The sequence below is a fragment of the Centroberyx gerrardi genome, chromosome 10, assembly GCF_048128805.1.
Source record: "Centroberyx gerrardi isolate f3 chromosome 10, fCenGer3.hap1.cur.20231027, whole genome shotgun sequence".
Lineage (NCBI taxonomy): Eukaryota > Metazoa > Chordata > Actinopteri > Beryciformes > Berycidae > Centroberyx > Centroberyx gerrardi.
In genome coordinates, this window is record NC_136006.1 from 7,485,038 (window position 1) to 7,501,914 (window position 16,877).

General features: G+C 45.0%; 1 protein-coding gene across 1 annotated transcript in view; it reads left to right on the forward strand.

The window, feature by feature from the left end:
- Positions 1-4,759, forward strand: part of gli2a (GLI family zinc finger 2a) — an 86,320-nt gene extending 81,561 nt beyond the window's left edge. The window contains exons 13-14 of the mRNA XM_071912989.2: positions 303-669; positions 1,237-4,759. Of these exons, the coding sequence (XP_071769090.1) occupies positions 303-669; positions 1,237-3,566 (2,697 nt within the window). The 3' untranslated portion in view covers positions 3,567-4,759. The remainder of the gene's footprint in view (positions 1-302; positions 670-1,236) is intronic.
- The last annotated feature ends 12,118 nt before the right edge of the window (positions 4,760-16,877 follow it).

A 16,877-nucleotide genomic window follows, 5' to 3' on the forward strand; every position in this document is an offset into this window, starting at 1 on the left:
TTTGCAGCTTAAGAATTTTAACAATAAGAGTGATCTCACTTGGCATGAGCTTTAATGATAGTTTGTTATAGAGCTGGGGTATTTTTTCCATAAACTTCTTTCTTATAAATCTTCTTTCTATTTCTGTGCATTTTTCATGGCATCCATCCAGGTAGCAAATTGTTATCAAGGTTACCGAGATCTGATAAAGATCTTCTGCATCGCGGAAGATTGAACCATCTGCCACTTTCATTCATAATGAAGTTTCTCTAGTTGGATCAGCCGCACTAATATCAACCTCTTCCCCTCCTGTCCTCCAACAGACGTATCAGTCCAGTCCTGGTGGCCACTCGTCATGTAGCAGTGAGCCGTCGCCTCTCAGTAGCGCCAACAACAACGACAGTGGGGTAGAGATGGCCATGCACAGCGGGGGCAGCTTCGGGGACCTCAGCGCGCTGGACGAGTGCCCCATGGTAGACTCCACCGTGCCCGCCGGGGGCCAGCAGGCTGGGATGGGGCTCCAGCTGAGGAAGGCTGGGGGTCACGGTGGCGGAGTCACCATCAAGCTGGAGAACATCAAGAAGGAGAGGTTGAAGACAGTGAGGGACGCCTGCCCCTGGGCCAACTCGGCACCTCAGCCACCGCAGGGCCATCGCAACAACACCAAGCTGCCTCCCATACCTGCAGTCGGTAAGTGTGGAGGGTTGAGGAGAATTGTTTGCTGTCATTTCATATGGTTGAGTTGGGTTTACTATGTGAGGAAGCTTGTGTGGATAACTGACTGGGTGGCATGGTGTCCTAGTGATTAGAGCAACTCTCCAAAAGGTCACAGGTTCACTCCTTACAGCAGCCATGTGTGCAGTGGAAGTGTCTTGTTCATGACCTGCTCGCTCTACATCAATCTGGATCACAACACCAGTCAAATCCCTACATTGGAAACTAAATGAAAAATGACTGATTTATAAGTATATTGTTCTATGGATGCATCATATTACAAAAAGGATGAACTGAATGAACGGGAGGAATTAAGGATTCCATTTTTTTAATCCATAGACCTAAACTACTATTCTCTGCAACTACAATGAAATTACTAGAAGTAGCAAGCTATGAAATTAATGTTTATAAAGTTACAATTTACATTTGCACATGCACATTGTATTAGCAACATTGACCATTTTGATCAATATTTTGGTCTCATTAGTTGGTGTCATTATATAATAATGTTTAATATCTAACAATATTCCCTATGTCTGCCAGGTTCCCTGCTGGAGAGCTCCAACATGATGAGCAGTTTAAGCGGCTCGTACCCCGGCCAGCGTATTGGCGACCTGTCTTCCTGTGAGGTGACGGTGCTGAATCAGCTGAATGAGCGGCGCGACAGCACCACCAGCACCATCAGCTCAGCTTACACCTTGAGTCGGCGCTCCTCCGGCATCTCACCTTGCTACTCCAGCCGGCGCTCCAGCGAGGCCTCCCAGTTCGGTGGCAACCGCCACAACAACATCAGCTCGGCCGACTCCTACGACCCCATCTCCACTGACTTGTCTCGCCGCTCCAGCGAGGCCAGCCAGTGTGGAGGGGGCAGTATCAGCGGAGGTGGCGGAGGAGGTCTCCCGAGCCTGCTCAGCCTGACCCCAGCCCAGCACTACCGCCTCAAGGCCAAGTACGCAGCGGCAATCGGCGGCGCCCCACCTACCCCACTCCCCAACATGGATCGGATGAGCCTGAGGACCCGCATGGCGCTGTACAACGACTCCCAGGAGAGTTCATCCCACCTATTCCATCACCCACCCTCTATGGCCGTGCCCCGGCGCTGCAGTGACATCGGATACGGCACCCAGAGCATGATGCCCCACGAGGTACCCGGCAACCTGCCCCGCCGTGCCAGTGACCCGGTGCGTCGGCCCACCCTGGACCCCCTCTCCCTACCAAGGGTCCAGCGCTATAACAGCATGAACAGCATGAACCCGATGAATGCTCCGTCTGCTGCAGAGCGCTACCGGGGGCTGGCAACGCAGGGCTACACGCGTTCTGACGGCAGCCTGCAGCGCCACCCATTCGTCCCCAGGCCACCCAGCATTTCTGAGAATGTGGCTATGGAGAACATGGCAGTAGATGGGATGGTGATGGGGGGGGACCAGGGTGGGGAGGATGATATGGTGCTTCCTGATGACATGGTACAGTACCTCAGGTCCCAGAACACTGGCCCCACAGGCCACAACACAGGGCAAACAGACTACCATTCCAGCAACCAGACCCAGGGTTATCAGACAGGCATGCCCCCTCCACAGCAACCATTCTATGGGCAGAGGAGGATGGCCATGGTGGATGCCACAATGGCCCAGTCTGGACAGGATCTGCAGTCCTGCCAGATGAGCCCCAGCAACGGCTCCCAGCAGCCCTTCACAGCTCCATCGGACAACATGAAAAAGAATAATATGCCAGTGCAGTGGAACGAGGTGAGCTCAGGGACTATGGACGCCACAGCCAAGCTTGCCAAGCAGCAGCAGCATCCTCTCAGGGGGAACCTAGCCGTTGTCCAGCAGAGGCACAACTTTGGTTCCTTCCAGGCACAAGGCCAGGGCCTGGGCAGCAACCAGCAGGTAATGCCTATGAATCAGAATATGACTATGCAGGGGTATGCACACCGCAATAACCAGAGGATGATGAACATCTCCCTCCAGCAGCAGCAGCAGAGGCAATGCAGCAATGTGAACTTTAGCGAGCAGACAAGCCCCCAGCAAGGCCAAGAGCCAATCCCAAACTCCATATCCGGGAACGCTAGCATGAGACCTCCGTATAACGGTATGGCAGATCAGAGTAATCCAGAAATGCCAAGTTACAGAGCAAGGACACAGGTTGATGGGTATCCTCATATGAACCAAGTGGAGCAGCAGCAAAATTACAATGTTCTCTCCCAGCAGCAACCCAGTATTCATAATGGAGGCAGAGGTATGTTACAGCCCAGGCCTCCCATGGAGCCCAAGTCTGTTGCCAGACAACACACAGGGTCCAGCACGATGCAACAGAGCCGATTCCCCCAGTCGTCTGATTCCAGCCACAGTCGTGCTAATAACACCTCGGAGGCCAGCCCAAAGAGGCCCAGCGGGTCAGCAGCCCACAACGGCACCTCTGAGAACCCCAACTCTGCCATGTTCTACACAGGTCAGATCCACATGTTTGAGCCTAATTCCGCCAGCTTTGATGCCCCCATGTCCCCCTGTGCCAGCCAGGACCCTGCTAGCAACGACAGCACGGCTGCAGCCAACATGGCATCTCCGGGAGTCAACCAGGTCACCAGCAGCACGGTGGATTCTTCCACTGGTGGCTCTGGTGCCACGGAGCACGCCCAGATCGACTTTGACACCATGCTGGATGACGGGGACCACTCCAGCCTCATGTCGGGCACGCTGAGCCCCGGCCTCCTCCAGAGCCTCTCCCAGAATTCCTCACGCCTCACCACCCCTCGCAACTCCGTCACCCTAGCATCCGTACCGGCAGGGATCGGTAACATGGCCATCGGTGACATGAGCTCCATGCTCACAGCCTTGGCTGAAGAGAGCAAGTTCCTCAACATGATAAGCTGAGAGCGATCGAACACCTCATTATCCATCCAGTCTTAACCATTTCTACATCAGGAATATATGGACTACAGAAAAAAAAGCACTGATTGAACAATGCGAAACTGGTTATTTCAAGAGTTTTTCCGACATTGTCCATAGTATCTTATGTTTATCCTGTAATATTTGCTTCAGATTATTGTATGTTGCGTTTAAAAGTTGAAAGTAAATATAGCAAGGGTTAAGGATCATTTTCTATCACTATTTGTTAAAAAGCCATACTTTTTATCTACAAATATATGATAGACCAGGGTATATAAATGCATCTACAAATAATGGCCATTCAGTATTTGTTGGTGTAATAGCCCTTTACAAAGTGGTGCACTGAAAGCAGTTCACATAGTGCCTTGCTGACGAAATCAAGGTTGAGCATTTTGAACACAATGAACTGACATGCAAACAAAGTTACCAGGAAATGGACATGATATGGAGATATCAGATAATATTTTCTCATTATGACCTTTATGTTTATAGATTATACTGTATGGTACTTGCTTTAAATTATGCTAAAGACTCAGTTTGATGTTTAAACATGAACCAATGTGGTTCTACAACGTTATGATCCATGGATATTAAGTGCTATTGGAGCGCGGTCCGAGCTCTCGGGGATGGCATTGTAAAATCAGATTTCCTTCGGTCGCCCTCTGGAACGGAGGCATTAGCTCTCTATGGGCCCATCTCACAAGGGTGAATGATTGAGAAGGACAAGGATATGCCTCTGTGTTAGTCTGTCAGGGCACATGGACCCCCGTGTCTGACGAGGAGCATTCTCTAAAAGAATATGCAAGTACCTCTGTGTGTTCCCAGTAGAGATCCAAACCTAATTAACACATTCATACCACCACCACCACCCCCCCCTCCCTGCAGCCCGTACCTCCCCTGGGCTCTGGATGAACTGCAGAGAGTCCAGGACGGGACTCAGACTTTGATAATGAAACCGTGTTTAGGACAGAGCTACGATCTAGCCCTGCAACCTCCTCAGTCTTGTTATGTTTGCTGAATTTGAAAGTAGCCTTTAAAATGTGTGTGTACGCTACCATCCACTTTTACTATGCTCAGTGTGTGTGTGTGTGTGTGTGTGTGTGTGTAAGTGTGAGTGTGTATATAGCTTTTGTACATTTCAAATACAGTATCTCCTTTTTTTCTGTTTAAATCCAAAAGCCTTGTGTTGTGTCTCCTTTGAAATCACATGGCCTCTGGTCCCTCGGGGCCACATGAAAGTAAGTGTCGTTATTTAAACTCCAACCAGGACCTAATGAATTCCAGGCAGCAGAAAAAAACATTGTGTCAAAAGGATTCATCTCCATCAATTATACACTGGGTGTGTGTCACTGAATGGATCTATGTTATTTTTTCTGTACTAATCACACACGTGAAGACCACTGTAGCCATGCTGATCAGGCTTAAACCCTATGCTCATGAAAATACTATTAATCACTGTTAACTAAAGTCCCTTAAAACACAAATGTACACATCACACTCATTTTTTTTGAACTATTTTAGGAGCTATAGCATAATTAGTAAACACTAATTGATAGGGCGTGAAGGTAACTCATTTGCAAAAGTTAATCTCCCTTTTTTGCATGCTCCGTTTTTTGTCTGAGAGCCATTTCACCCTAGATTGCTCTAGGATGGCTGTAGTGCATATGCTTGAATAATGGAGGGGCAAAGTTTGTTTTCGCTTTGAAGCCCTGTCTTTCATCTCCATACATCACAGTGCATCTTTCTTCCTCATACTCCGCTAATGAAAAGATAATGTGTATCTTATGGGGGCTTCTGTAGTTATGTTTTTGTATCCCCAATTCTTCGCTGTGCTTGCAAGAGCAAAAAAAAAAAAATGTAACTCCTGTCTGAAAACCCAGGCGAAAAAGGATACTCCAAACGCTCAAAATGCATACAGAGCAGTTTCTAAAGTTAGCCGGCGTGTTGTCCAAAATTAACAGTGGCAGGCAGGCCCCGAGGAAACGATTTTGGGAGCAACATAAAACACGGTATAGGAAAGGAGAGAGAGGAAAAGAGGTGGAGCAAGAAAGAGGAGAGGAAAAGAGAGAGAGGAAGAGAGCTAGAGCAAGTAAGAGGGAGGAAGGGAGAGAGAGACAAGAAAGAGCTAGAGAGAGGGGCAAGGGGTGGGGGGGGTTGAGCAAAGATGCATTGAGTGCTAAAAGAAGGAGAACAAATGATTTTTAATTTGACAGCAAATTCAGCTGAGGACTGGTTTGAAGTGGAGCCCACTGATTGCTCTTGCCACCGGAATTCCTTATTCTCTCAGAGAGAAGATGGGAGAAAAATAGCCCCGGGGTAAGGAATCTCACCAGAGAGGAGAACAAGAGGTTAGTGAGGCAGCCAAGCTGATCAGAAATGGACAAGGCGCTTATTAGACAAGCACACAGATGAGGTGAGATAGTGTACAATGAGGCTGTGGAGCGCACAACCACATACACAGTACCCAGACGTTGCCTACAGTGCATCGATATGTGAATACTTAAAGTCAGGGCAAAAGGGCCGTAGTTCATAGAGGCTGTTTCCCTGGACAATGCTTACCAGAGTGAAGAGTTTCATTCCAAAGTGAGATATCAACCCGTTTGGAACACCAGCTCAAATTATTACTGACATGAAATGAAATCTCAATATGGAATATTACTGAAGCTATCCGAAGGGCTTTACATATAAGTTAGTTAGGTATAGAACAATGAATATCAGGTAACATTTACTTTCCCAATGGTTATATAGTGTTATATGAATAAAACCCCTCAATCACTCAAGCACATCTGATCTTGAGCCATTTGTGACCCTAAACCGATGAGGGTATATACTATGTGGTGATTTGGTGCCCAATAGTTGCTGTGCATGCAGCATTTCCTGATAGCCAGAGAGCGATATCATAGACAGTCTCCACACCCAAGGAAAAATATTTGTTTCTTATACCTAAGAGGTTACAGTGACCCACAAATTAATTGTAGACCTCAAAACATGTGGAGCACATGCAGAGAGGTAGTTGTGATGCTCAATAATAGAACATATTTCTAGTGGAGCAAGCACATAAGACAATCACATCTAATGATTCAACACCGGCCTTTCTCATGTTTTTTTTTTAGTGTTTTTAAGCCACACAAACATCCCAATCCTCCCATTCTCCAAGGCCTAAACACACTGGAGAGGAGGAGAAGGGGAAGCATCCCATCTCCATCTCTGGAATCCCCTTCCTCTCTGCTCAGCTGTCCCCAAGTTGGCCAACCTCTCATTGTAGGGCTCTAAACCATAGCTGCCCGGTAAGCAGAAGGCATTCAGAGGGAGTCAGCTGTTGATTGTGGACGTTCAGACTCTGAAACATGGCCGCCACCAGACAAAACAACTCACCAGAGGTGCACAGGGTTAAGTGGATGACAGATTGTTGTCCTCAGCTGACCCACAATGGAACAAATGCAATCTTAGTGCTGAGATGCTACTGGGAAAGCCAGCTAATGTACATGTAAAAATAGCTTATCATATAATGTGCTCATAGTTTAAAAGTGCAATAAGTAAGATTTTTACTGTCTCATACCACAAAATGACCACATAGATCTGCAGGGGTTGATAGGATTATTGATCAATACCAATGACACAATTACTTCACCAGGTGCTGAGATTTCTGGCTTTCAAAACAAAAACTCCCCACCCTTTTACTTCTCTTACTTGCTCAATGATGGAAGGCGGTGCTACATGTGAGCAACTGGTGTCACAAGTCACAAAAGCAAAAGACAAAGCAAAGACAAAGACAAAGCAGTACTACCACTGCAGCATTTTGCATCATGATATATTACTTGTTCGGTAGATGTTTCTGTTGGATCTCTGCTGTAATTAGCTAGCTTACACATCTCTACTGTGAAAATGTGACTTTATTATTCGTGTCAATTACACGCCATCGTGAGCTGTGCCAGAGACGTGTCCATGTTGCAATTCCTTGGTCGCCAATAGAGCTTGATAAAAGTCATAGATTACTTAATGCCCCTTTAACTTATTTGTGGTTAATTGCCAACCATATTAGATTTAGTTTGGTGTCAGTAAGCTTCAATGTGCAATTCATGTTTTTTCAATGTGGAATTCATGTTTTTATGTATGTTCACTAGGGAAGGCATCTATTGCTTTAGTAATCACTCAAAATCACCATATCCCCCAACTCTTCCCACTTGGGGAGAATTGAGTTACTCAGCAGTTCACCAGATCCCAGTGGTGTGTGAACAGTAGCACATTGTTTGTGTTGACAAGCTACTATAGGGCCTTCTCAAATCCACAGTTATAAGAATGTTTTTGTTGTGCCAGGGTTAGGAGTTTGATCACCAGTGGGTCCACACATGCATCGTGCTGTAACACACTTTGGATAAAGGTGTCCACCAGTTTGCATATGTTATACTGCAATGTTGTGAATTTAAATTGCTTTTATGAAAATGTCAGTGGGGCAGCGGGACAAAATTCTGAATGAGACTGATAGAGAGATCATGACAGTACAGATTAAAAGTCATTCCATTCAAACGTATCTGGGGCTATTTGAAGAAACAACGGAGTGTGTCACATTTTGCTCTCTGACCTCTGAGGGCAGGTCATCATAATAAAGCGATTCACTGGACTGGGGCTGCCGTGTCCTTCTCCCAGGGCTTGGTTCAGTCTCTCATCAAAGACTTCCTGCGTGGAGCCCTGTGCCTACTGAGATCAGAGGGACATGACCCGCGTCTGAGTCAGGGTTACCTACTCCTCCTATAGAGCCTTGGCCTATCCTGCCGCAGCCCCGAGGGCAGAGCGTGCCCCGCTAAACTCTGGAAGAGCAAAGAGTTACGATCAAGCCGTCCAGAGCCTAGGGGATGTCTGCGATGAAGGGCCGCATTGTGGCCTTCCCCGGGGTGTAAGAGTTGAGGGGCAGTCCCTAACCCGGATCGCGACCTCTCTTAGGTTATCCTCTATAGCCGGCCAGAAGGGAGGTCAGATGCTATGAGAGCTGTGCCATGAGTAGGCCGCTGAGGAATGCCACCGTTCGACTGAAGCCGGGGGGATCTTCTGATTGAAGGCTTATGTGAGCGAGAGTGAGAGGCGGGAAGGGATGACCTCGTCTGAGCTCTCGGTCAGCGAGGTTTAGAGCTCCTCTTTTATGCTTTTTAGACTTTCCCTTTTCCTGTTGTAATTGGCGCAAGAATGTACACCCACTCATCACCCCACCCACTGCATTTCCCCTTTGAAATGGATGATGTAGCAGTGTTCGCAAGTCAAGCTAATCCTTAAAGCATAACTGTGTATTCACTATTGTCTGCGGAGCACAGAGCCATAAAAAAAACAAAAACAAAATACTGTTACAAATCGCATAATATGTACCTATGCTTTCGAAGTTAAAGACTGATACTGTACATCTGTTATTGTGGCAAAGAAAAAATGTACTGGGTAAAGACCACAGGGAGTATGGGCAGTTCCGTTTTTGCTAATGTTCACTTGGTTTGGCTCACTCATCTTTTCTCCTGGCCACATTAACCCAAGCACCTCCCCAAACTGTGAAAACCCTCTCATTTCAGTGTTTTTGCTTCTTCTGGAACAAACTCACTAATACGCCAAAGACGGTTTCCCACCCAAAACCTGAACCCTTGACCTTGTTTAGGGGATGGGAGACCTGTGCTGCAGCCGACGATTCTCCCCAGTATGGGCTAAAGATGTACAAGCCTGCTGTGGAGGGACTAGTATTTTCACGTCCCCACCATTGTAATTATACACTGGAAACGCCAACTAAAGTTTGAACAGCTGAGCGCAGCTGAGAGATAGTAGAACAACTGGGCTTTAAAGAAGAAGCACTCTCCTCCAGAATTTACCCCTGTGACCTTACAAACAGACTCTACTTTCAGGTGTTTCTTTTCCTTTGACCACATAGGAAGGGATCAGGGCTGGGATTCCTTAAAGCAACTTTAGGCCTAAGATAATCTTCGTGCCATCGTAAATCAATGGAACAAAGAGGATCTTGGTGCTAGGATGCATTTGGGAAACCAACCCCAGTTAAGGATTTGGGGTCAGTTACCTTCAACTGTAGTAAGAGTCCCCACAGGTGACTTCAGTTTAGCATCAGGCCCGACCATACCATCTCACAAGTATCATATATTCCCCCCTCTGTTCCCCAGGGCTGGAGGCAGGAAAGGGGGTCTGATGCAGCAGAAATCAGCCCAAACAAAACACAGATTGTTTCCCTCCGTACAATGCACAATGGTCCACTTGCCAAATAAAGTTCCTCTTTTCAGCACACACGGCACGGTCTGTGTAGAAATGGTAAACCACTGTGGCATTGTTAGGGGGAAGGAACCAGTGTTGCATATATCCTGGAAATAGTGCCAACACGTGGGATGTCGTCTATTTCGAGATACTACTGCTTCCTTCCTTGGATCTCTGTCATCTTGCTGTATCATTTTAAATCACTGAAATGTAGTTAGGCTTTACCAAAAAATGCATAAAAGGTTCCTCAGCATCGTCTATTCAAAAGTCTTTTGCCAAGGAAGGCTGATAGATAGGTTAGGACTATCTCATTATGCTAATTGGTAAACATAATAAAAGGGAAATGAAACTATCATTTTATAGGGAGCACATTGGAGGAGCCCTCAACCCTTAAAGCCCTTAAATTTAGTGCTGATATCATACTGATTCCAAATATTTTAATATTTTAATTATATAAGGTGATTACATTGTAAGTACATGGTAATAGGGAGACTAAATGACCAAACTCAATACAGTATGCAGTGTCAAATGCAGTGCACAGCTTTTAGAGACTGAAAAGAAATCAAGGGGCATACAGAGTGTCATGAGTTAGCACTTAATCCCTTTGTCTCGATGCGTGGTAGAGCATGTAGCTGCTCACAGAGGCCAGTTTTGAAAAGCTTTTCCCTTCATCATATACTGTGCATACACTGCAGAAAAAGAAATTCAATTCTATTTAATCAAAATTTTACTTCCTGTCAAAGACGTGGCGGAGCGTCAGCGCCACTGGGATTTGCTCCAACAGCATTTCAAATGTCCATCGCCTGAGGTGCCTTGAAGACGTTTCGATTGATAATCACTTTAACAATCTAAACGACGCCACATGAGAAACAAATGTTCTGAACATACATTGGTGGAATTACTTCACTGTTTTACAGATGGGTTTGGATTTTTTTCAATAAATGTATATACATATATTAGTTACATTGAGGAAGACGTTCCTTCTTTGCATCTTTTATCCACAAGATGATGAAACAAACACACATACACATACACACACACACAGAGAGAGAGAGAGAGTTAATTGTCTGGTTATGAAAAATGCATCTGTAAATCTCATGTGTGCTTATTGAGATACTGCGTGCGTGCATCTCTGCCCTCATGTACCCGTCTCATACAGCGAGGCTTTACTAGGAATGCTAAATCAAACTCAGTGGCCATGGCTGTGGATTTACCCCAAATGGACTCCAGCTGGAGAGCTGCGTTTCCCAGCTGTAGTGCGTTGCTCTTTGGCTCTGCTGACAACCTCTGCAGGCACGCTGACGAATCCTTCGCAGACTGTGGGGTCAAGTTGGCCCCCGGACGCCAATCTTAGGGTTGGCTTTGCATTTTTCTACTTAATGGTTAAAGTTAGGGACCCCTTGACATACATGCACAAACTCAGACATGAGCAAACATAGACATGGACAGAAACACACACTCATACATGCACACCAGACCTGGGTCAGGTAGCATTTACAAATAATTCTATAATTTATTTTAACCTGTTTGGAGGACAAGATGGGTGGAGTTTCCCAGATAGAGCAATACTATGAGTGCCAGAAAATTAAGTCTTTATTTAGTATTATTTTATGTAACTTCCATTTTATCAGACAATATTAAATATTGCAATGCAGTAAACCCCAATCATCCAGTGCTCCAATTAGGTTAAAACAATTGTAAATAATTATTTGCAAATACTATTGGACCCAGATCAAATGCACACATGCACATTCATGCACAGGTGCGCATACGTACGTCACAAGAACCACAGGTGTCATGGGGTTCTAGGTATGTAATATGCATGGTGTGATACTTAATGCAAAACAGCAACTGGTTTTCAATGCCTCAACATCTGTTTATCACTTGGTGTTTTTGTACCATAAAATATTCTCTTATGAAACCAAATAACAACATGATCTAATCTCAAGATGCCTTCATATATGAGTGTGTTGCAGAAAGCAGGCCTCCACCTGTGCAAAAGCAGACAAAAACTCCACATAAACACCACATTTCTCCATTTTGTTCTTAGTTGCATCCTTCCCAAAGGCCTGGAGGAAAAACACTTACTACTTAGCTTTTAGTGTAACTCAGGTACAGTGTCAAAGTCCTCACTGATATCTCGGCTTTTAGCACTCAGAAGTGTCAAAATGTCCCATTTTAGGTGGCAAAGCATTATCACACATCACATCTCTGGCTACATGGGTGGGGGTGCCAGGGAGCAGCGTTATGACTGGCAACAAGGTACTTCTACTAAAGGCTCAGATATCCATATACCCCACACAGCTGCACAGCTATTCTGAAACATTGCGTTTAACCATTACCCTTGATAGACTGGAATCTGCATCAGAAAACAGTGATCTAAGTATCAATCACTGACGCAGAAACTTTTGGCCATTCACTCATGGTAAATCCACCATGATCGTGCTGCGCTTATGCATTCTAACCTCTAATTGTATATCCAGGAAACCGACCATTATATTCTGTGACAATTATGGGGCCGGTCGCAGAGGAAACTTGATTCCCAGGGCCTGAGGTAGGCCCCTCCCGGCTCCCAGGACTGATGAGGGTCTCAGATGTGGACTAAATGGAGTCAAATCAATCTGCTGTAATCACTGTCCCACGCAATCCTCTGATGTATAAACAAAATCCTCTTTAAACTGTATGTGTTTACAAGCTGTGTGGAATACTGAAGTATTACTGTCATATATGTTTATTGCCACCGTGATTGTCTGACCATTGTTGTTCAAGTTTCCCAACACCAGCAGCCACTGTGACAGACAATCATTTCATTGCTTGGAGGGTCTATTTAATTCAATGGCTGGTGAAATAACAAAAGTGAAAGATAAGTTTTCGAATTACGGGCTTTAGACAAAAAAGTTAGCTTCCCACCCTGGACTCACTACTCCTTATTTTCTATTTATTTTCTACTTATTTCAACAGAAACTGTGGCTTTTCACATCTGGCTAGCCAAAGAGAGAAATTTTTACTTTTGTTAAAAAGACAGAATCTGACTTTGAATGTAACTTTGACCCACAATTTCAGGAGGTGGCAGACTAATTTAAGATTCAGCGTCAGATTCTGCCTGTTTGCACAAATATCTCAGTTACAGCTCTGTTTAACTCAATTTCACATTTCACTCTATTTTATATTGAGTCTTGTTTTTTTTTTACCAGTGTATATATGGCCTCATTCTCTTCTACCACTGACTGGAGAGGATGGCAGCCTTATGGGTGGATGATGAGAGGATCTTGGGAGAGCATTGCTCCGGCCTTTTCCTCTAAGTCCACTGTTTGAACAAGGTCTCAGAGGAGGAAAGGCTTTCTGGTCCTGGGCCAGTTGTACAGGGGAAAAAAATGGGACTGGGGCTTAACGGGGATGATTGTCCTTTAAACGGGATCCAACTGCTGGCTATAAGTATGTAAGGAATGTCGTTTAAGAGTGTTAAACACACACCACACACATTTTCTGTGTAAGAATATGATTTGCTCGAGGAACTTGTGTAATTTTAAGAGCAATTCAACTGATTATGTACGGTGCACCAGGCTGCTTAGTTCGATGCAGAGACTGAGCAATCATAAAAACCTCACAGCAAAAAGAGACTAATGAATAACTGCTTGCAGCTTGCATACTTTTTATTCTTTGCCATAGTAAAACTGTCACTCTTAGACTACAGTACAGAAACACTCCTCAGCTATGGTAAATCTACTAATCCCTACATACATAAACATGCATACTCTACCCAGACTACTGTAAACACACAAGCCTATGCACTCTATACCTGCGGAAATATTTCTAACCAATATTTTCATGGTAATTACTTTTTCCAATCAGATTAGCCTAGTCCATAAATCTGCACTGCCACCAGGGCACGAAAGCCATTGAATGACAGTCTTGATGGAGCCGTCATGTGAGCTGGCAGTGGTACAGGGCCCCTGACTGAAAAAGCTGTTCTCTCTGCTCAGACTGAAAAACCTGCTTTGTGCTGAATTAAAAAGCCCTCGGTGGTTTTTCTATTCTCCTCTGGCCACATGTCTCTGTGACAGCGGTTCCAGGAGCCAGATCCTCTCCGCCAACCCCCCTTCCAGCCCCCGTACCCCCGCTTCCCCCTCTCATTTTTGGCCATTAGCAATCCAGAGAGGGACGTTTTGCTGAAAACAAACAACAACAAACAAAAGAGCAAAGTGGGGCGAGGAGTGCGGAGGGGTGTGCAGAGGCAGAACTTCTGTGTGAAATAATTGCGAGGAACAATTTCAAACAGATGTCCGTTTGGACTTGGCCCTGGGCTCGTGTCCCCGTTAAATATAGTGATTTGATTGGAAAACAAGCAGCGTGAGATGGGCTGGCGGCCAGCGGGACCATTCGGGGGCTCTCTAATGACCCCCAAGGGTCGAGGGGTCGTCGGAGTAAAAGCAGATCAGAGAGGATGTGGGGCCGGCAGCCAGGACAGGGCCCATAAATCTAGCCCATTCTCAGAGGAAGCTATCTTTTTTCACTCCGCCATCAGAATTAAAACAGAATCACAATCGTCACATTGTGCTCCCGCCAGCGCGCAAAGGTTATAATTCAAAGCTAGCAGACGTAGAGTTGAGAGGTGGGGTTGGGTGGTGGTGAACTGTTGGGAGGAAGGTCAACAGGGTTGTGTATTTTAGGCTTGAGAACTGCCGCTCAGAGGGTTGTGGGAAACTGTCCTACAGATCCATATATTAAAATCCACGATCACTATGACTATGCTAACATAATTTGGCCTTATTTGGAAAACCAACTGCGATGGTGCATTCTGCGGTACGCTGCCGTCTGCTGTTTTATTTGCCGAAATAAAGATATATCCGAATGAACAGAGATCAAAAAGTCAGCTTTTCACACTGTAAAATTACATAGCGAGGAAGTGTTTAGTCCAACACTCTCAATCCATATCAAGATCACCGCAACGACGTATCATGAGAACCCTGCTGAAATACGGTAACTAAATGACATGCATTCCAGACAGGGAACAGCACTTGTAAAGGCAAATCTCTGATGGCAAAGTTGACCATGGGTTATTCTTCCAATTTTCAGCCGGCTCAGCGTTTCAGAGATGTTTTAACGTGGAGCGGACAGCTGCACTTTATGGCAGAACGGTGCAAGACGATCAGGATCATTTTCGTCCCTCGGCCGTTGAGGAGACTCACGTGCCTTTCAATTCTTCAAAAGTAAAAACTTCGTCAGGGTGAGAGAGTGAAAGAGAGAGAGGGGGGAAAGAGAAATGGTTTTCTTTCCCTCAACAAAGGGCTTAGTCAGACTGGACTGCTCACTGAGACCAGTGTTACACAGCTCTGATACGCTCTCTACAGGGGAGGAAGTGGTATGTCAAACACTGAAACCATAAGATTTGCTCTGACACACACACACACACACACACACACACACACACACACATACAGTGGCTTCAGTCAGATTCAACCATGTCTATTGAGCTTGAAGTAGTTCAGTAAAAACACAGATCAAGTTTAATAAACTGCTGAGAATGCTTGTAAAGTTGTTACACAAATTGAATCTAACAAACGAAAATATCTTATTTGCATATTTCCCAGCATTACATTATGCTTAAATTCAATTTCTACAAACATTTCCCAGCTTGCATTATGCTTAAATTCAAAGTCATTGAATCAAATATTTATAAGAACCTTGAGTGAAGCCTCTCTTTGAACCCTGATAGCACTTTCTGGTTTCTACTGGTGGAAAAATCACCACAGAGATCATAATGTTACCTGTTTAAATATTAAGCACAATGGTAACAGTTCTGTTTTCTGATCACTAGAGTGGCATTAATGTATAAAGACAACTAGAAATAATTAGTCACTCCTTGATCATTCATTCAATTATAGCTAGTTAGTTTGAAAAAGAGTGTCAAACTTTTGTTGTTCCTGCTTTGCTGCATTCATTCAGTAAACAAGATGATGTAACTGAAAGATACTGAGACGTTGACCTGGAACATTACTAGTCCGCATGGCATTGTGAACTGGTGGGAATTTAATTGCACTGGAATTTGCAGACCGACTTGATTTAAAATTCCAAACCATTCATTATTACATTACCAAATAACCTGCTGTCTAAGTAGGAATCAAACGCATGAGAGCGGTTTCCACTGGAAAATACACATTCAAAATGATCCTCCTGAAGAGATGCAGTAACATGACAGACTGTAACAGGCTTGCTTTAACTCTCCACCCCATATAAAGATGTAGCTCCGATCGCTGACAGGGAGAAGCAGAAGGAGCATAATGTTTCACTCACTTAGACCTTGCTGACCCTTGGTGCCCGCGGCTTCCTGTAGCACACGGCGACACCATGCCATCTCCAATGGTCCCTCGCACCAGCGGTCTACAATATACTGTGGTAAGGACTCACTTATCACCAGAATGACCTCTTGACCCCCAGTAGATGCAGAAGATTGCTTTCAGCCATGTGTCGCAGCGCTATAATACTTTGGGCTGACATCTGACGCATATCGACAAGAAGACAGCATGACCGAAACACTAAATACTTACACTAATGACTAAATTAATTATTATTGCAGTTCTGTGACCACACTGCTTTTACAGTGTTTAACTAACTAACAAATGTCATGAGGAGATACATGGGCAACGTTTTGAATCAGCTGGGCAATGTTGCGGTCTGCAGGGATAGAGAAACAGATCCACATTGTCTTAAAATATTGTCTGTGTATTACGGCATTTAATGTGATCTCATTTCTTTTTTACAAGACAAGGAAGAAAATCTCAACATTAAAGAGTAACTAAACGTCAAACCCAAATGAAAAGTAGGGTACTGAACTGGCAATCTGCTATAGGCTGGTCTTTTGTGCCAGGTGATGTCACCAACTGTTGTACTCTACAGAAGGTGACATCATCTGGCACCAAAGATGTCACGCATTATCACAAGTTTGGGTTTGGGGTTTAGTTACTCTTTAAAACCAAAGAAATGCTCCACAGATTCAGGTGTCTGGTATTCCAGCTCTACCCATATCTCCCTATCAAATTCAGGCATACAACCTCTTACCGA